The sequence below is a fragment of the Acomys minous genome (assembly GCF_964271855.1).
Source record: "Acomys minous genome assembly, chromosome: 17".
NCBI lineage: Eukaryota > Metazoa > Chordata > Mammalia > Rodentia > Muridae > Acomys > Acomys minous.
Window position 1 is genome coordinate 31,053,801 of NC_140500.1, and position 21,287 is coordinate 31,075,087.

General features: G+C 49.3%; 1 protein-coding gene across 1 annotated transcript in view; it reads right to left on the minus strand.

Moving 5' to 3' along the window:
* Positions 1–21,287, minus strand: part of SLC6A11 (solute carrier family 6 member 11) — a 117,130-nt gene that overhangs the window by 82,062 nt on the left and 13,781 nt on the right. The window contains exon 5 of the mRNA XM_084765219.1: positions 2,731–2,863. Within this exon, the coding sequence (XP_084621345.1) occupies positions 2,731–2,863 (133 nt within the window). The remainder of the gene's footprint in view (positions 1–2,730; positions 2,864–21,287) is intronic.

A 21,287-nucleotide genomic window follows, 5' to 3' on the forward strand; every position in this document is an offset into this window, starting at 1 on the left:
AAACAAACAAACAAACAAAAGGTAACCCATGCCACAGACCATACCCCCAAACCAAGTGTACTTACATAAGTTTCTGGATGTAACCTTGGAACCCCACCATTCATAAAAAGCTCAGGGCCTGACCTGACACACTTGCTCTGCAACACTGGACAAGCCCCTTTTTGTTTCCATGCCTCAGTTTCTTCATACAAAAAGTCAGGTGGTGTGTCCTTGATGGCTTAAGGAGTTTTAGTTCTGGACAAATAGTTCTCACCTTGCATGTCACTGTGGTGTTGGGGACACAAGGAGCATCCTATGAAAGCCAGCCTATAAGAATAAGGTCCATGAGCTCACCAGATACAGCATCAGTATTGCCTTGAAAAGCACTTGTTCAGACATATGCAGCAACTCCTGAGTACCTAAGGAGTCCCCTTAACCTCCTCCTAATTAGGTCACAGGAGCCATCACTGTCCTCAGGATACCACAGGTATGGTACAATGGTGACCTTACACAGAACATGGCCTGTGCAGTCCCCAGTGCTTAGATTTCAGCCCCACCTGCTGCTGCCTGCTTGGGTTAGTTTCTCAATCTGCTGCCTCTGCAAACAGGGCTACTGAGCCCCCAGCCTTGCAAGGCTGCTCCAAGGCCTGAGGGGAGCATCCACCAGACCCAGTACAGAGGATGGTAACGTATCACGGAGAACTCTGATTATGATAGCAGATGTGTTGTCACTTCTACCAAAGATGTAACAAAGGGAGCCAAGGAAGGCGTGCCCCTCATGACACTACAGCAATCTCCATGTTAGCCAGGTACATGCCAATGGGTGTGGTGGCATATATCTGTAACCCCAACACTCAGAAGGTGGAGTCATAAGGGTTTAGGGTCATCTTCAGCTACACAGCAAGTTTAAAGCCACAAAAACAAAACAAGAGTCAAAGAAAGGCAGAGGGCAAATTTCTGAGTTGAGGTAGCGGCACAGTCACAAGATACCAGGCTGGTTGATCACTCAGACTCTGGTCTTCCCCCTGTGAAACAGAACAGTAACTCCCCACAATGGGGAGACGAAATGTCCAAGGCAGATGTATCACCCCCACCCCAAGTGAAGGACTGGGAGAGAAGACATGGCTGAAGTTATGCTTACTTTTCCTCTTCCTTGGCAGCTTCATCTAAAATCCCTTAGGCTGCACCTACCCTTCTTAGAGCCCAGTTCCCCAACAGGAGTTCTCCAAACACATGGGCTGTCCACCACCCCAGACAATGACATGTAGTTCATGCAAGAGTTGAGTGCAAATGCATCTTGCTGTGGCCACATGTTGAACTCTTATGGGCAACTCCTATACATAAACCCCAGATGGCTCAGCTCTCCCTAGACCACACGCCACTGCTGCCAAGCCCACCAAACTAGGAACAACCCTCAAGAGAGAGTACTCGGGGCTGTACTAGCTGAACCTGGCCTTTCCCCTCCAGGTTCCTCAGGCATTTCCACTGACCTACTGGGGAAGGGTACAGAATGCACTTTCCTCACTTGTAGAAACCTGTTGAGGGTTAGTACGATAGCTCAGCAGGGAAAACCACTTGCTGCAAAGCCTGACAACATGAGTTTGATCCCCTCAACTGACTCCAGTAAGCTGTCCTCTGTGGTCCTGCTCCCCAAACACATACTAGCTTAATAAAAATGTGAAGCCCGCTAAATCATGCTAGTCTACAGCAGGACTCACAAACCATCTTTAATATTTTTGTCCTTTTTGTTTCCCTTCTCTTCTTGTTCTTCCTCCTCCTTTCTTTCCTCTTAATAGGGTCTTGCTACACAGCCCAGACCCCGACTTTGAACTCAGTCCTCCCACCCAGCCTCCCAAGCACCGAGCTACAAAAAATGTTTCATTTCCTATTTCTCACAAGAAAACAAAATGAGTTCCAGACAGGAGACTACTGGCCTTGATACTCAGCCTCAGGGGACAGTGGGAGACGGTGGCCATCCAGAACACCTGATTTCTAAACTTTGCCAATGAATGAACTCTTCTCCTTTAATTCATTTCTTTTTGTAAACCGCTCGATTGAGATAGGCATGCCCACACACATCACATGGCTGATCTTCTATCGCTCTTTCAGTGGCACAGTCCACGTTGTACTATGACCAAAGACCCCCCTGAACTTCCCAGCTCCTAGAACATGGCCCATGGCCAGGTTCTAACCAGCAGCCTGTGAGTAGAAGACATACACACAACTTCCAGGCAGCTCAGAGTTGGCCACCATCTCCCCAATTCTCCTCCCTTGTCACCCTGGAAGTCACCTGGTATTGCTGGCACAGCAAGGCTGCAAGACAGAAGTCGCTGTTCCCCATTCCACAGTGTAGGGATGTGAGACATAGAGACATCTAGGGAGGTCAGTGGGAGGCCAGCACTGTCCCTGGAATCAGGCTCAGTGGCATAAGAATTACAATAGCCCTATCCGTTTGGCATAGTTCAGTTTCCAATACATCTTATCCTACCTTACCTATGCGACTCTTGGCTCACCCAGAAAGGCAGGATAAGGCTTTATTCCACAGAGAATAGCAAAGCTTAAAGGAGAGCAGAATAGCTCCAAAGGGTGTGGCAGCTCTGTGGAGGAGCTAACTCCGTGCTCCCAGGTGGATGCTTTGTCCAGTGTTCCTCCTATCAACTTAGAGCTTCCTGCTCGTTTATAGGTCACTTGTTAGCTTCTGCAGAAACCATCAGCTGCTGGCAGCCAACTGCTCAACAGTTAACCTCTTACCTTTCCAGTTGACTTAGTACCCTTCCAGATGCAGAAATAGCAGATGGTCCAGGCCGCCAGGAGACACAGTGCCAATTCCCATCGGAGGTTCCCAATGTGCTCGATACCATCGGATATAGCCAAGACTCTGCGTCTGCGGAGAGAAGGTGGGAGAGTCACCGGACCGAAGATGGCCCATTGTGCCCCTACCTGTGGCAAAGCCGAGGCAATAAAGGAGCAAGGACGGGCTACCTTCCAATGCCCCCATCCTCCATCATTCACCAACTGTGAAACTCTGGGCTGGACAAGGGGCCTCTGAGAAGGACAAGACCCAGCCTGTGTCTTTGTGGAACCGCACGCTGGAGGAAAGTAAAAACATGCAGCACAACAGGCTTAGGAATTGCCCCCATCAAGCCTGCTGGATCTGGGAGACTGCACTGCTGTGTAAACAGTCTGTGTGTTTACAAGGAGACTACACATCGCTGCCCTGCCGAACTCATGGGTGGTGAAAGGACTATGGAACATGGGTCAAATCAGAGAGAAGCTTCTAGAACTGGGGACCATGGGTCTCTAGCTCCCTTTTCCTCCTTTTGCTGCAACTATAGAAGATTGCCAAGGTGAGGCTTCTAGAAGCCCCATTCCTCAAAGATTAACCAAGACCCCGATGCAAGTAATAAAGAGGAAACTGCAGTTTGCATCACTCAGATCTCTGGAGTGCTTGTTAACTGCCACATAACTCAAGCCATCTTCGCTGCTGCAGGGAGCCCCTGCACGCTTACTGGCAGAAGGGATACAGGATCTGCACCCTGAAGGAAGGCCTAGTGAAACTTCTAGAGACAGAGTACATTTGGGGGACAGAGGCATGGGACACAGAGGGCAGATGGATGGAAGGTAGGAAGAGTAGACAGAGGAGGGATCCATGCCAAAGAGGAAGAGGAGGACCCATGTTAAAGGGAAAATACCAAGTGTACCCAGGCCATAGAGCATCAAGGATAGCAGGTATGCTGTAAATGCCTCCCCCACGGCCTTCCCCAAGAGCCCAGTAATTCTTCAGAGTCAACGCATGCCTGGCTCCCAGAGCCCACCCTGGGGTTGTGTTTCTTTAAAGTCAAACTCGCCACGCTCCATATTGTGTCCAACCGTGGCACCAGCACAAACCCCCTCCACACTTGCTCCACGAACCCCATTCTGGCTGCCAAGCCACCCCTACCAGACGGTGCCAGTTGCCTTTAGTGCTCTGAGAATGTCCCCGGAGAAAGGAACTCCCATCCCACCAAGCATGAAAGCCACCCTCAGTGTCTGTCTCCCTGGGAATCAGCTCGGGCCTGATTCTGCATTAATTACTCAATGACACCAATTAGCACTGGTCAGCGGGCTCCCTGTAGCCCCAGCCCCTGCTGGAGAAATCAGGCAGGCCCCCAAACAGAATCAGACTGTGGGCAGCCACAGGGTTACTAGAAACCAGATCATGGCTGGAGGAAACGGGAGCAACCACCCTCAGTACACATCTCCTGGGGACCTACTATGTGCTGGGCACTACCTTAGGTTCCAAGAATAGAAGGTCAGCAAGCTCAACTAAGCTAAGCTGGATGTAAGAGGGGTGCAAGTTAAGTGAGAAGAAAGGAGTTGGCTGGCTAGACCCAACAATGACCATGGTTCTTGCTTCGAGTGCTTTAGTAGCCCTCAGCTTGAAGTCATCTGAGGCTCTCATGCCTCACAAAGACCTGATGAGTCTTTAAAAACCTTACAGAATGTCTAGTGTGGAAGCCAAGACACATCTTTGCAAAGCAGAACCCTGGGCGCACTGGGCCACGTCTTACGTGGATTTCTTACCAAAGGAAACATTTGGATTCAACAGAAGCAGGACTCCAAAATGGAGAAGAAATTTACAATTGCCACTGGAGTCATTGTTAACTTTGCCTTTTTCTTGACAGGAATTGGGGGATGGAATCTCCTCTACCTTCCTCTGCTGGCTCAGTTCCTCTCACTCTTCAAAGCGTGCCCACCTTTAGTTTCTTACAGGAAGATTTTTACACACACACATACACACACACACACACACACACACACACACACATATCCTGTAGCAGTCAGGACAGGTTGAGTCTTGCCATAGTAACAACCATTCCCCCCAAAGATCTATCTGAAAAGTGGGCAGCAACAACATTCTTTTCTTGCTTGCATACACTGGGTCCTTTGAACAATTGTTGCAGGGATAGAATTTCCCTCTAGAAATATAACTCCCTAAATTGTACAGGGAATTTCAGGGTGCCCACTTCCTTTCCTGTACATATATTAGGAACCCAGTAGCAGATGTGCATCTAATGTCTTATAAGTTGCTATTCCAAACACTCCAAAGTGCCCTCCTTGTCCATTAGTTGGCAAGAAGAAAGAATCTAGACAAGACCTATGGTCCTTGTGCATAGACATGGCATAGCACCCTCTCTATCTATCTATTCTAGGTTTGGGACACCTCCTGGAAAACCACACAGGTTACCCAGCTAGAAGTTGTGTGCATGTTCGTGTGTGTGTGTGTATGTGCTTGCGCACTAGAGTGTTTGTTCATATTGGTGAACTTGTCTGTTGAACTGTGGATCTGAAGTCTGAAAATACACAGGCAGGGACAGAGGGAGGAAGGAGAGAGCAGGCCTGCCAGGAGTGAGCTGGCTGCACACCCCTCTTCGCACTGTGGAAGCTGCAAGCCTCAGAGCCTTGTACAGCTTGCTCTGGCGCCCCCTCACTTAACTCAACAATCTCCAATTGGGAAGCAACACACAAAAAAGCCACAGCGGATGAGCTGCTCTTTTGTTCCACCAGACTCTATTTGAAAACACCTTCAAACTATTTCCTTTACATTGAACCGAAGCTGCTTCTCACTCAGAAGGTTCTGGGGAAAAGCTGGGCTCAGTGGATGGGGTTCTCAGCTTGCTGGGCTGTGGGGGCTGTTTTGAGACCCACAAGGGCAGTTTTTTGAGAGCGTGGGGGCTGGGCCCTCCACAGCAGAGACTCTTCCTGGGAAAAAGCTTTCTTAATGACCCTCCCCAATAAAGCACTGGAGCACAAGAGGCGGCTGAATGAGGAAGAGCTTGCTGCCAACATGCTGGCCGGCAAGGACCCAGGACCGGACCTCTGGACACTGTGCCCAGAGTGGAGCGGACACACTCAGCACTCAGGACTAGCCAGAGAGCCTTGGGAGATGAGCGTATGCCAGTCACGCTTACTGAGCATTCTGCGCCCGGCACTGGAGCAGGTCCAGAGAGTACCTTTTAGCATATTTCTGGAGACATCCCCCTGGAGGCTGAAATCAGCCTGGGGGAGTAAGGCCAGGTGTCTCCAGCTCTTGGCACATACCAAACAGATGGGCTCAAGCCCAGCTGTTTCCTGCCAGGTGTTCCACCATGGTTGGGGAGAGATCTCTCTGGATCCTAGCTTCCTCATGTGCAAGAAGAAATTAATGGCACCTCCCCCAAGTCTGCCCAGGGATAAGAGCATCTACCCCAGGAGCCTTGAGGCAAGGACATTTACGATTATTGCTTCAAGGATGGGGAAACTGAGGTACAGCCAGGTTAAGGAAGTTGGCTAGAGTCATATCAGCAAGTGATGGAGCTTAGGTGGGAACCCAGAAACCTCCATTGGGTCTCCCAGAACCCTAACATCACTACTGCATTCCTTCCAGCTTTACTAACTACAGCCCAGAGCTGTCTCACACACCTCTGCACAGTGGATAAAAGGAGTACCAAGTACCTATCACTACTGTGTGGATTGCTATATTTAAGTGCTTACTGAGCACCATCCAGATCGTGGGTGCTGTACCAAGTAAGAGGTCCCATAAGAACTCAGGACCCACTGGAAAAGGAGACAAGGAAACTGCCAGTCATGGAGAGACAAGGTCAATAAAGCCTCAAGGCACAGTGTGTGTTGTGGGGGGGGGGGGGGAGGCAGAGAGAAATACACCTTGGGAGCAGAAAGTGAGCCCAGAGCAAAAGCTGGAAGCTAGAAATTACACAGTGGAGCATGTGCAGCCAGTGCAGAAGCAGAGGTGCAGGAAAGGCAGAGTGTGAGCCTTGCAGTGTGGGGGGCTGTATCTCACAAAGGTGGTGGAAGCCGAGAATTCTAAAGAAGGGAGATACCTTGTCAGGTCAGACAGGTATTTCTGGAAATCCAGCTTCACCTGTATCCGGAAGAATGGGTTGGTAAAGCTGGGGCAATGTGGGGTGCACAGTGCAGAAGACTTCGCCTTAGGGCAGTAAACAGGGAAGGTTAGGAGTCAGGCAGGGAAGCGACAGTGGTAAGGGAGAGATGAGTTTGAAAGTGGCTGGGGCAGAAGGTGAGCCTGAAAGAGGAGAGCAATGGACCCCTCAGACGATGGGGAGATCCAAAAGAACAGCAGGGAGCCAGGGAGGCAGAGGAGAAAGTGGTGGGTGGCCACCATTAAGGTAGACAAGATGGTGTCATTCCTACTTTGCTTTCTGTTTCTGAGATAAAACACTATGCCCAAAAGCAAGTTGGGGAGGAAAGGGTTATTTCATCCAAACCTTTAGCTTAGGAGGGAAGTGGGGGGGCAGGAACCTCAAGGCAGGAACTGAAGCAGAAGCCATGGAGAAATACTGCTTCCTGGCTTGTTCAGCCTGCTTTCTTATACCATGCAGGACCACCTACCCAGGACCACCACTCAACAATGAACTGGGCCCTCTCATATTAATCATCCGTCAAGAAGGTGTCCCGTGGGAATTGCATACAGGCCAGTTGATGGAATCATTTTCTCATGTCAGGTTCCCTTTTCTGAGATTGTGTCAAGCTGACCAAAAAACAAACAAACAAACAAACAAACAAAAAACCTCAGAAAAGTGGGGCGGTCTGCACCTAGCCCCCAGAACCCTGAATCCAGGGCACAGAAAGAACGGGAAAAACCTTAAGGGGCCAAAGATAGGGCAGAGAGGCAGGGCAGCATGGGAGAAGGGCACCCCAAGAGCAGTATGGGAAAAGGGCACCCCAAGAAAAAGAAGAGGGAAAGTGAGAACAAGTGGCTGATCCACCTGCCATCAAGGCAGAGAGCTTTGCGCTGCAGGAGAAAATTGGGAGGACCTATGGGGAGTGGATGGGAGGTGAGACCTCAGAGAGGTGCCTTTTTCAGGAAGTGAAGCTCTTGGGTTAGAGGAGCGAGAAGGTTAAAGGGACAGGTCAGGACAAAAGGCCAAGAAGGGAAGGAGGGAGGGAGGGAGGGAGGGAGGGAGGAGTTCCAGATACAGGGGGATGATGGTATAAGGGGAGGGGTGGGAAGGACCCCTCCACAAAGAAAGCAGAGCTGGTAGAAACAAGCACAGAGCTCACAACGTACCTCCCTATGAGAAGGCTGAGAGGCCATGAACAGAAGAAGCTGGTGGTGGAGGGGGCTGTGTCAGCTGCTAAGGGAGGGGTACCCAGCTCACTTTATTCCATCCTTATAGCGGACAGCTGCTGTGGAGGAGCTAGTTCCATCGTCCTCTATGCCAATGGGGCATGGACCCTGCAGATCCAGGCCCTTCTACGTAGCACCGGTGAAATATTCGCACAGGCTCCTGGGCAGCCTGCCGCATGTTCTAAATCACCTCCTAAGCAGTTCTAATGCCTCGGCGCTCTTCAAACAGCTGATCTGCTTGGGGACAAATGAGCAGGAGAAAATCCAATATGGTCAGGACAGATGCAATCCTTTTTTCCTCTGAGTATCTTCGGTCTGTGCTTGGTTACAAGCTGAGATTCAGAACCCAGATATGGAGTTACTGACTATCCATTCATGAATGGGGAAACTGAGGTCTGAGCTGGTGAAGCAATTGTCCAGGGTGGAATTGTAGCATTGGAGCCAAGTTCTTTGGCTGACACCAGCTGCCTGGTGGAGCCCTAAGAAGGGGAGGATGTTTTGGGCTTTGAACTTCTGTCTCCGAAAGCCTAAAGGAAGCATCTGGAACTCCGGGTGGGTTCTTCCAGCCTTCTTCTCCTCTCCCTTTAGGTGGCTCACCTACCCAGTGTGATGGCTGTGCTCTGGGCAGAAGACAATTACCTCTCAGAATGAGGTGCCTCCAACCAGAGGCTGCAGAGTTGGAGGCCAGCACTGCCTGTCCCTTCTCTCCGTCCGTCCCTTTCTCCATTAAAACCTGAGAGAGGCCATGCAAAGAATAGCTCCCACCCTCCCCTGGGATGCCTCATTTTTATGTCCTGCACGGAGCCTGTAAACAGATCACCTTTCTTTAACCTGCCATGTGGGAAAGTGCTGGCAGGACCGTGGAGACCGCCCTAAAAGCTGGCACGGAGGGGCCAGACTATAAATAGCTGTGCTGGTCTCCCAAAGCAACCAACTCCAACAACAAAAAAAAAGGCCCATCACCAAAACAAGTGTGCTTTCCCTGGCCGCTCCAGTGGAGCCAGGGCAGCCTCTGGATTCTTCTGCCCAGGTTCTGGGAAGGAACTCAGCTCTTGAACTCTTCCCATGCCTGAGGGGCTCAGCCTCTCCCCACCCCAACCAAACTGGGATGGAGGGCGAGGCCTCTCCTCCATGTGAGTGCCTTGTCTTGAGGGGGGAGGCAGATCAGATGTGCATGTTGTGGGTAAGAGTTAGGACCCCAAGAATCCAAGAAAGGTGCATAATCGGGGGAAAAAACTTGGTGTGAAGTTTCTGGGGGCTCTCGTCTCTGTAGAACCCTCCAGATAGCTAAACAAGTCTCCCATCAGCCCATGTGTGTCTCCACTCTCCTGTTTCCTCTTCAGGGAAACTTCTTCTCAATTTCCCCAAGCCCACCAAGCTTTATCCACCTCATATGCTCCAGTTCAGACAGTACAGACCACCGCATGCCTCCTTGCTCCCAACCCCAAAGCAGGGTCACCCACACATGGTGTCCCCACCACATTGTGCACCAGGATCTCTGAGGCTGGAGCTGTGCAGGCTGCACTATGGAGGATCAGAGAGCAGACACCTGAGGCTTTGCAAGGCATCCATCCCCAGCCCAGACCTCAGCTCTGCCCCTGCAGTGTGAGCAAAGGCAGGGGCAATCCGCAAATGAGGGAGAGCGATTATCTTCCTATAAAACTTTATTTACAGAAGCGAGGATTTGGCCAGTAGTTTGCTGACCCTTGTGACTTCTTCGCAACACTTTTGAATTCCCAGGACATAGTGGAATCTCAATCAAGAAAACACTGTCCACTCCAGACTTCCCAAGAGATTCTCTTAGAAGGCCTGAAATAAACACCTCTGTAGCTCTGTCTAACCTCGTGCTCCCTAACTGCCTTTAAAGGCATCCTTCAAGAAGATGCAGAGCAAATGCACAATAACGCCCGCTCCCTCACTCCCCAGCCACTAGGGATAGCTGTAATGTAAAAGGCAGAAAGTAAAGAACAGCATCAGAAACAATAGAGTCTGATAAACGGTAGAGATGTAGCATAATAGGTCAGCAGGCCTGGGGAGCAGCTTGGCATTTTTACAAAAAGTTAGACACACACACACACACACACACACACATACACACAAACCAACAACAACAACACCAAAAACCCTAACAATTCAGGCTGACAAGGTAGGTAAAAGCACTTGCCATGTAAGCCTGATGTCCTGAGTTTGATCTTTGGAACTTGCAGTGTTGGGGAAAGAAGCGACTTTTGGAAGTTGTTCTCTGACCTCTACACATTCATGTGCTCTCTCTCTCTCTCTCTCTCTCTCTCTCTCTCTCTCTCTCTCTCTCTCTCTCTCTCTCTCTCTCACACACACACACACACACACACACACACAATCTCTCTCTCATGCACACACTAATAATAAGAACAAAGGCTTAAACTGAAAAGAAAAAAGAATCCAGCTACCCCAGAAGTAGCAAACACAGGTGGTTCAAGCCCAAACCCACACAGGAGTGTTCACAACAGCATAGTCCTCACAGCCCAAAGGAGAAGACAGTCATCACCATTTGAATATCAACAGAATGGGCAGTGTCCACATGACCTAGATTTTATTGTTTGAAAAAAAAGGAATGACGTGCAGGGTGAGGATTACCAACCTCAAACCCAAAGTGCTCCCAAATCAGAAATGTTTGTGTGGCAATTTGATGTCATCAGTAGAAAACTCCACACCTGACCTTACAGAAACAGGTCACACTGGGAACACTGCGTAAAGTTACCCTTCACTCTGCTGTATGAGCTGTGCAAGAAACATAAGTGATTTTTGTGTTTAAACTTGTGTAAATATCCCAGAAGCTAGGAAAGAATTGAAAGTCTGAAACACTCTGGCCTAAGCACTGCAGATCACAATCCCCCACCTCCACCCGCCCATCCCCGCCAAACTGAGTTTTGCTGTGGTTTCACGAATGACCCTTGAAACCATTACATGAAAGAAGCCAATTACCAAAGACCCAGTAACGTTCATATGCTCTGTCTAGATGAGGCAAGTCCACGGAGACAAAGCAGATGAGAAGTGGCTTGGAGGTAGGAGCAGACACACGGTAGACAGCAGTGACTATTTTGGGAGATAGGAGTCGTCTAAGCCTATGTTCTGATGTTGCCCTCTGTAAACTTATTCAAGGTAATTGAACTGTGTGCTTAAGATGCTTTCATCTTATAGCATGTAAATTGAACCTCAATAAATCTACTGAGTTCAGGAGGAATGCCCTCCCAGCATATTTCTACTTTTCCAAGGCACATGGTTGTCCCCAACTATTGAGACTTCAGTTACTGATAGTCTCAATAGTTACTTATGAGTCTTAAAGAGTATATTGTTCTGAGTGGCATAATAAAATCTCTCACTGTGCTGCTATATCCTGTCCAAGGATGAATTGCCCCTTTGACCAACATATCCACAGTCTATATGCTACCTACCTTAAAAGTTACTCTTATTTTACTTAATAAGGACCACAAAGTGCTATAATGGGGTTTTGGTAACTTTGTCACAGCGTTATTATTTGATGTTACTATTAGTTATTGCTGTTAATTACTGTTGCAAATGTACCAGTTAAACTTTATCATATGTGTATATGTGTAGAAATCTGTAGGGCTCAAACTTGTTGTGATATTTAGAACTCTGTGATTTAGAACATGTTCACCAAGAATAAGGGGGCTACTGAACTTCTAGAACTGTGCATGACATAGACAGAACCCTAGAAACTTATGATTGTCATTTTGTTTTACAAGCATCATTATTAAGAGGAAGTGTAGGCACCACACACACGTTTAACTTGCTGTGGTGGTTTGAATGAGAATTTTGCCCACAGGCTCATGTGTTTGAATACTTGGTCCAGTACTGACTCGTTGGTGCAGTTGGTGGACTATTTGGGGAAGCTTAGGAAGTGTAGCCTCTTTAAAGGAATTACATCACTGGGGGGTGGGCTCTGAGGTTTAAAAATCCCACACCATTCCCAGTATGCTCTCTGCTTCCTGCTCATGTTCAAGACGTAAGCTCTCAGCTCCTAGCTCTAGTCACCATGCCACTTGCTGAAGTGTCTCCACTCCCTGGTGACCTCTTACCCTCTGGATTCATAAGCCCCAGTGAACTCTTCCTGCTGTAAGTTGCTTTGGTCAAGGAGTTTTATCATAGCAATAGGAAAGTAACTCATACACTTGTCCCTGTCACAAAACCAGTGGGCGGCACAGCCTGGCTTTGAACTCTAGTTAAATAAATTCTTCTTCTGTCCCACCCCCTATAGCTGTGCCATGTGACCAGAGGAGCAGGAGGAAAGGAGATGGGGACAGTGAGTCTAGAAGTGGACACATCTGAGACAGCAAGGACACAAAGCCTCTCCCCGCTCCCCCAAAGCCTGCTCCTCTTTGGGAGAAGTAAACAGTTCAACAGGCCGGAGACAGGTACACCCAGGGAAGATGGAGCAGCAGAGGGCTGCATAGCTTCTGGTCACTCACAGCAGCTTCACAGCACAGTCTGTCCTCATGAATGGGATCTCGGGTTTGTCTGTCTGGAACCAGGATCCTGCCTTCGCACCTCTTCAGCAGGACTTGGGGAGTTCAAAGGCACTGTCCAAGGCACAGCCATCCCCATAATTGCTCTGCACTAGTGAGAAGTTGTAAGCCCAGGGACACTCAGTCCCCTGTGCCTCACTTACCCATGGTAGTGGGGCATTACATAGAGGCTAGCTGAGAGCCACAGTTGTGGCCCCTTTTGGCTCTGTTTCTTAACAAGTAGACTTTATTATACAACCCAACTATCCTATATAGGAGGGGAAAAAAGGTTAAAGGTAAACAAGAATAAACCTTCTGGTGTCAGTTTTATGGGATGGATCTTTAGGTGTCTCTGGCCTGTACACTGGTCCAGCCTGCACACTGGTCCTCTCCCCATCCACGTACATGTCCTCTGAACCTGCAGCAATCTCTCTTTCCTCCTCTGGGTTCCCTCTTCCCATCAAAGTTTGATTAGAAACACAATAGCTTGGCTGGAGTCGTCCCCCCCCCCCCCCCCTGCCCCCAGCCCCAGCCCATTCGCTCCCTGAATTCCAGATCCAGGATGGTTCCTCCCAGTCCACAACAATGTCCATCTCAGGGCAAAGCTGCCAAGGCTGCCTTCACCTAGGATCATGCCTACAATCCTTCCACACAACACACAGGCAATGGCAATGAAGGGTGGAGTCTGCCAGAGGCCACCTCTGTCCTTCCCCTTCATGCCTTTGAGCTCTGAACAGAAAGCGAGCGTGGGAAGGCTGCCAGAAGTGACAGGAGCACGTGCACCAAGAGGAGCCATTATGGACCAGAGATAGCATCCTATCCACCCATCACCACATACCCACTGCAGCTCAAAGTAAGGTTTAGAAACTGTTCCATGGACATTTGGGCCTCACCTGAGAAGCCCACTGGCAGTAGAAAACACCCAGAGTCTAAGAAGTGCTGGACACAGTAAACTGAGCATCCGGGAGCTGTAACTGAGTACATTGAGTGTTGCTCCTTTACCCCGAGATTGCAGGTCCACTTCAAGCTATAGCTTCCTGTCCTTGCCCCGTGTACAGACAGGATAGACCATGCATCCCTAAGCAGGAAACAAACGCAGCCTCCAAATCAAAGCCCCACTTATGAATGCTTATCATTTTCACACCCTATAAAGGTGAACATGGTAAGTGAAACAATCGTGAAGCCAGGGGTGTCTACACAGACACCATGCTACTGAGAGATGGGCTGAGAATCTGAGTTACTTTCCTTTATGTTAATGAAGGAGCCTTGGGTTGCCCCAGCTCTAGAGACCTCTTCCTATCCTCAATGTTGTTCACCTGTGTGTGTGTGTGTGTGTGTGTGTGTGTGTGTGTGTGTGTGTGTGTGTAACTTCATGTGTGCAAATCTGGACAGTATTAAGATGCTCTTATAACTCTGTTCAAAACAATCTGAAGTCGTGATGAAACAGCCATTTCTAAGCCACTCTGCTCCTGTCCCTGAATTAAAATCATTTATCCAATGGTGCTTCCTGCTATCAGTGAAAGGGCCACAGAGAGCACGACAGAGCCAGCACCAAGTCCCCAGCTCCCATCCTCCCAGCAGGTAGCAGTCAGGACCCGTCTCACACTCAGCATCCGGCCCAGCCCAACATGGAGCACTCTTTCTAAAACAAGGTTCAAGCCACATCCTAGTTTCCTAGAATCCAAGAAAGAGCCACAAGCACCAGGTGCATTTGTTCAGTACAGATGCCGGAGCCTTCTGTGAGTTTCCTCTAGCCTCCCTCCCTTCTATCAGGAACATGCCCTGTCTAGTGACAATCTCCCATGGCTGGGCTGCTAGCCCAGGGCTTCCGGCACAGGGCTGCTGTCAGAACTCTACGTGGGAGGCACGTGCCAGTAGGATGCTGTCCCTGAGATACAGTGGGAAGCTGGCAATGTTTCAGAGGCAGGAGAGACGGGTGAGCAATTGCAGGAGAACGCAGGTGGCTGGCTCACCCTGGGAAGTACCGCAGGCAAGCCCCTTACCCTCTGACCTCCTGGTACCCTGTGACGTGCAGGCTAGGGCAGGTAGTCAGCCTTGCCATTTATCTCTGAGCAGGTGAGTGGAAGGAAGAAACAAGCCTAAGTATCTCTGTATGGTGGCAGGGTACACATTAGGGGCGATCTGAAAGTGACCTTCCTTTCCCTACTGTAGCCATCAGGATATAAAAGGGGACACATGCAGCCAACTGGCTTCTCCCCATTATATAGTGTAAGGTGTCAGCTGAAACTTCTAGTGCCCTCCTGGCTAATTTCGGGCATGAGTATTTTTGCTTGAATGGTCACATGTGTACAGCAAGAGTAGGCCCCAACGACACAGAGTTTTACGAAGGCCAGTTTCTCCTGCTGCTACACAAAGGCTGGGACAGCAGATATAAGTAGCAAGCCCAAGGCAACTGCACAATGATTCTTGCTGTTAGCCCCGCCCCCCCCCAAGGCCCAAGTCTCTGGCTCCCCAAGTTACAACATGACATTAACATCTTTTTGCAACTGCCTTACAAGTAATGCCTGATCCTCAGTGGGGCTTTCAGTGTGGGGACCAGACCATGTCAGAACACAGACTGACCCTTCCTGAGATGAGGCTCTGGGCCAGGAGAAAACCCTGGTGGGGATGGCTTAGGGCAGATAGCTTCATAGGGTGCACAAGAGCAAACAAGGTCCGCCGCCCCCCGCCCCCCATGCCCCATTCCGGGCCTCTTCTCGGCCACTCACATGATACTGGAAATAGAATGGAGAGAGGGCTACCTCCACTCGAAGCTTTGTGGGGGCCACAGGGAGGTTCTGTTGGCTATGGTGAAGCCAGAACAGTAGATTTTTGACGAGACTCTCCTGGCTTCAGTAACACAGGAACCCAGAGGCAGGAAAAGAGTGAATTGTTAGTGGTGTGACCACTTAGGGCCTGTGGGGGAGGCATTACACAATTTATAATCTACTATAGAAACAGAGGTCTTCTGTATTTTTGTTGCTAAAAACTCCACTTGTTACTGTTACAACCAGTTACATATCTAATAGTTGGAATCAAGAGGTCACAATCTTGCTGGGATAGCAAAGAACCGCATTGGTTTGCATTGGCAAGTGTCTGGACCCCTTCCCTGTTCTCCTTAGCTGTACTCAAGGGTCTCCAGTGCCTCGCTGCAGGGACAATGGCAAACAGAACCCTTCCTGGGTCGGAAGAGATTCTCTGCATATATACTACCTGTAGCAGCAGAGAACGGGTGCCCAGGGGTGGGAGCCGATGATGGACTGGCTTTGAGGTTCAGGTCCATGGGTTGGGGCAATGCCCCTACATTGGTTAAAGGAAAGACAGAGATCTGTCTTCTGCCTGCCTCTTGGGGATGACTGCAGAATTAAATGCATTAATATTAATAAGGAGGAGCTGATAAGTAAAGATTAGCACGATGGGGCTGGAGCAAAGTGGGACTGTCCCACAAGCAAAGGGAGTCATCATGACTGACAGTTCACTTCCCAAGGCCAAGAGTCCTGCTTTTATTATAAAGTGAACCATGTCACTAGTTGTAGCTTTAAAGTTCAAATAATGTAAGAGAGCATAGAGCAGGGAAGCAAAACTACCTACTCCCTCCCCCCATGTTCTACTGCTGGGTGGTCTGCTGGTAAATGACAGCCCATGTACCCTACTAGGCATGCCTACAGAGATGAGGGTATGTGTATCTTCAAGCATACATAGATACAGGTGGAGCACCCTCTAATCTGAAAACTTAAAATCTGAAGTGCTCTAAAATCATAAATGCTCCCTCTCTTGGTGTGTGTGTGTGTGTGTGTGTGTGTGTGTGTGTGTGTGTGTGTGTACATGAGCACATGTGTATATACCGTGCTCGTGTGTGTGGGCATACATGTGTGCAGGTACTCATGAATGTGTGTTTACATGTGTGTGGAGGCCATAGGTTGATGTCAGCTGTCCTCCTTGATCATTCTCCATCTTACTTACTGAGGCAGCAGCGTCTCTGGGTGAACCCAGAGCTCACTAATTGGGTGTAGCTACCCTTCTTGCCCAGGAATACCCTGTCTCATCTTCTCAAGTTTAGGAGACTATGTATGAGATTATAGGTGGGCCGGCGTGCCCACTCATCTTTTATTTACCTCTGAGCTGAGGTCCTAAGCATGTTATGCACCGAGCCAGAAAGGTGAGCTTTCTGAACAGGAGCATTCCACAGTAGACCTCACGTTACAAGTTGCAATTGAAATTCCAGCACCCAAGACAGTGACATAAAAGCAGCTTTAGGTCAGGTGAACTATATATACCTGCATGATCAACAACTGCACGTGGAGCCTCTGGCCCCATCACCATTCACTATAGTTATGCAGAGATTCCAGAAGCCAAGGAAGAAAGGGCCACTTCAGATGCCCGCAGCTCAGCCTACGCATGCCCTCTCTCCACACCTCACCCCTTCCTCACCCCAACAGCATCTCCTCTCTGGGCCAACAAATTTTCTGCTTCGCTCATTTTTGGAGTCACTGCATAATTTCACTCACAGGACATTTCATATGTGGTTTCGTTGTCTTTTGGTTTTTTTGGGTTTTGTTTCTCTCTTTTTCTTTTTCTTTTTCTTCCCCATCACAAATGGCTCTTCCATGGGCATGCTCGGGCTGTGTCTAACTAGTGTGGTCACACCCCCAGAAAAAGCTTTCAGAAATGGGACAAAGCATACAAGCGTCCCAAAAGCTGATACCTAAAAGACCTGGCTCCTGTCGCTGTCAAACAAACAAAAGAAACAGACCTTGAGTCCTTGCCAATTTGGCGCCTCCCATGAGACTCTATTGGGAAAGGCCCACCCAGGATGTGATGTGAGGCCAGAAGGCACCTTACAGCAAGGGGTGACATTGGTGGGGCCTTAGTAAGTCAGGTCTGTCCTTTGCATCAGGGAGCAGCATGGCTGAGCAGGATGAACCACCACACGCCAAGATCTCTTTCATAGATGCTTTCCTAACAATTGAGGACAGTCATGCCCTAGCCTCCCTCTGCCCAGTCAGAAACCTGCTTCCTGCATCCAGCCTACACCCAGAACTCTCGGGTGGAGGGTGGAGCTCTGTCTTATTCCCAGAGCCACAGGGGAGCCCTTTCAGGAAAGTCTACAGAATCATTTTCAACCATTCATAAAGGCACTAGGTCCAGATTAACTTAGGGCCTGTGCTGCGTAGGAATTTTGTCAACGTTACACAAGCTAGAGTCATCTGAAAGGAGGGACTCTCAACTGAGAAAATGTCCGGCATCAGATTGGCCTGTAGGCAAGTCTAGGGGAGCATTTTCTTGATTAATAAATGGTGTAGGAGGGCCCAGCTCACCATGGGTAGGCAGGTGGTCCTGGGCTGTATGAAAAAGCAGGGGGAGTTGAGCAATCCATAAGAACAAGGCAGTAAACCACACTCCTCCGTGGTTCTGGTGGCCTCTCTTCCTGCTTGAGTGCCTGCCCCGACTGCTCTGAAGGACTGTGGTCAGGACAGACCATCTAAACAAACCCTGCCCTCCCCAGGCTGCTTTTAGTCATGCTCTTTATTATGGCAATGGAAAGTAGAGTAAGACGGAGCCTCTCTTGCGGGTCCATCAGGAAAGGTCTACCTCACATGTGAGTCTCAGAATGCACACATCTTCTATGGTGGGGTCACATCCTGCACTGTTCCTTTGGCCTCAGAACTTGTCCTCTCAGTCCCTGCTCAAATGCCATCCCCTCGAAGAGGCTCACTCTGACCCTGACACTCTCAATTCCATCAGCCTGTTGGAGTTTTCCTTAGAGGATTTCCCTTGACTTACAGGAGCATTCTCTTATTTGTTTTTGTTCTTGATGTACCCCAGGACCTCCAAGACACCTGGAATAGAGCTAGCTCTCTTGGAAAACATACATGGCATCTCCCCCTAACCAGAGAGAACATGCATGGCAGCTCCCTCTGACCAGAGAAAACATATATGTAGCTTTTCCTTATCCAGAGAAGACATGCATGTGGCTCTCCCCTAACCAGAGAACAGATATGTCAAGGTCCCTTAGTGGCTGCCTGACACCACACAGTAGTGAGTCCCCTATATACACCATGCTCTCCCTATACATCTAAATGCTCACTAAAGTCTAATGTATAAAGCAGGCACAGGGAGAAACTATAAAGGCATCACGCACCCGAGTGTATACTTTGTCCTTTCGGAGACCAAAAAAGGAGGATTGAGAATTCCAAATCAACTTGAAATTCAATACATTTCAACCAAAAAGAGAGTTGGGGCCAGTACTCTTGGGGTGGAGGGTGGAGGGAGGGGGGAAGGGAGGGAAGGAAGGAATGGATAGAGTATTTATTTATTTTTTTCTTTAAATCATTTGTTGACTCCTCTTTGGCATATCTGAAATTTCAGCATCATTCTTGTGCACTTGAGCCATTATTAAATAACATAAAGGTCACCTGAATGCAAGCGGCTTGATACCACCACAGCATCTGACCAAGATGCCACAAGTGACTGGCAGGCAGAAAGCAGATAGGGTGCTGATACACGGGGGGGGGGGGGGGGGGGGGGGATAATAGGAATTAAGGAAGATGCCTCTGGCAACCCCTGGCCTGTGCAATCTCTCTCCTTTCTTCTCTCTCTCTCTCTCTCTCTCTCTCTCTCTCTCTCTCTCTCTCTCTCTCCCTCCCTCCCTCTCCTTCCCTAAATCTGTCCCTCTCTCTCTCCCAGCCCCATTCCAGGACAAATGACATTTTGTCCAGAAAAAGCAGTTCAAGATGTCATCTTACTACTCAGGACAGTGTGAAAAATTAAAACACAGGGACACCAATTAATTTGTTTCTGGAATTTCTCATTTACTATTTTTGATAAGCTGACCACAGGTAAGGAGCGGACTACTGTATGTGAACGGATGCTCTGACGCACCCGTCTGCCATCCCAGCCTCTCTCCACACACGCTATAGCATTGCACGTGAAGTCCATGAGCCCCTAAGTGTGACCGCGGTATCTATGTCTGTTAGTCCCTTCTCCTAGCTCCACAGTCAACCATGTGGACTCCTATTCATCCTTCAAAGCCCAGCTTAGGTCCAGCATCTTCATGAAGCCCATCCCACAGCTAGATGGGCAATCTCCCTCTTCTTAGCTCTGTGCAAGCATTGCATAGATTTATTGTCATTACTTCAGAAACCCCAATCCCTTTTTCTTCCTGGCTTCCTCCACAAGGACAGGTGCTTCCCACATCTCTCTGGGTGCAGATGTGGTGAGCACACCCAGGAGAAGGGTTGGAACATGTTAAAAACTGTTTGTTCAGCATGTACCATGTGCTAGGTACCCTGCAAACACTGCCGTCTCGTTTGATGCTAACGTGACACACCCAGCTACATTCAGAGGAGCGCACACAGACTTCCAGAGGCCACACAAGTTGCCCAGGGGCACACCCTTCATGGGAAAAAGAAAAGGGGGACTCCAGCTGGGCCACAGTGCCTACCCATTTGAGATCTACACTGCAGCCACATACAGACAGGGCGATGGGTGGGGGTGGACCAAGGTCAGGAAGTAGATGGTACCTCATTGTTTTAAAACTAGGCAAGTGGTCTGGGGCCCTTCTGTCCCTGAAGCAGTAGAATGAAGGCTTCTTTAGGTCACGAGCTGACTGCACAGGCCACAACAGCTCAGGCCCAGCCACTACTATGTCTCAGCAGAGGTGACCAGAAGGGACACTGTGGTCCAGTGTGCTGGTCATTCTCAAGATGGGAACCTCAGCTGAGAAAATATCTCCATAAGATAGGGCTGCAGGCAAGCCTGTAGGGCATTTTCTTAATTAGTGATTGATGTGGGAGGGTCCAGTGCACTGTGGGTGGTGCCACCCTGAGGCTGGTGGTCCTGGGTTCCATAAGAAGGCAGGCTGAGCAAGCCATGTAGAAGAAGCCAGTAAGCAGCACCCTCCATGGCCTCTGCATCAGCTCTTTCCTCCAGGTCCCTGCCCTGCTTCAGTTCCTGCCTGACTTCTTTCAATGATGGACTACGATGGGAAGTGTAAGCCAAATAATATACCCCCAGCTTGCTTTGGATCAAGGGGTCTCACCATAGCAATAGTAGCTCTCACTAGGATAGGGTACAGGAGCTAACCTGTGTATCTGCTTACAGCCCACCCAGGTGGAGTGTGTGTGTCACACATCACACTGCCTCAAGCATGCACACAGCTACCCAGACAAGTCAGTAACACCCAGTAATGGCACCATGGGGAGGCCATGGAACCCTTAGGAGGGTGAGTTTAGGAGGAGGAGGAGGAGGTAGAACACTGTGTGCTGTGAAGATTACACCCTAACCCAGCCCCGTTCCTGTCTCTGTCCATTTCCCAGTCACCATGAGATGAAGCACCCACCTCCATCACTTGCTCCCACCATGATGCACTCGGCCACCATGGACCTAAACAGAACTAAGTGAGCAAAGGCTGAAACGTGTGACGCCATGAGCAAAAATGGACCCTTCTCTTCCTTGAAACTCTTTATTTGGGGTGGTTTTTTTTTTCACAGCAAGGAACACTGACTAGCAACAAGTCCCCATTTCAAAGGTGGAAGAGCCACTCACAAATATTCTACCCGGGGAAGCAGACCTATCCACACAGCTCAGTGCAGGGGAGGTGTCATTGCCTCCAGTGTTAGCAGGTAGAATTATCCACTTCCAACCTCCAGCTGAAATGGAAGGGGCCATGTAAT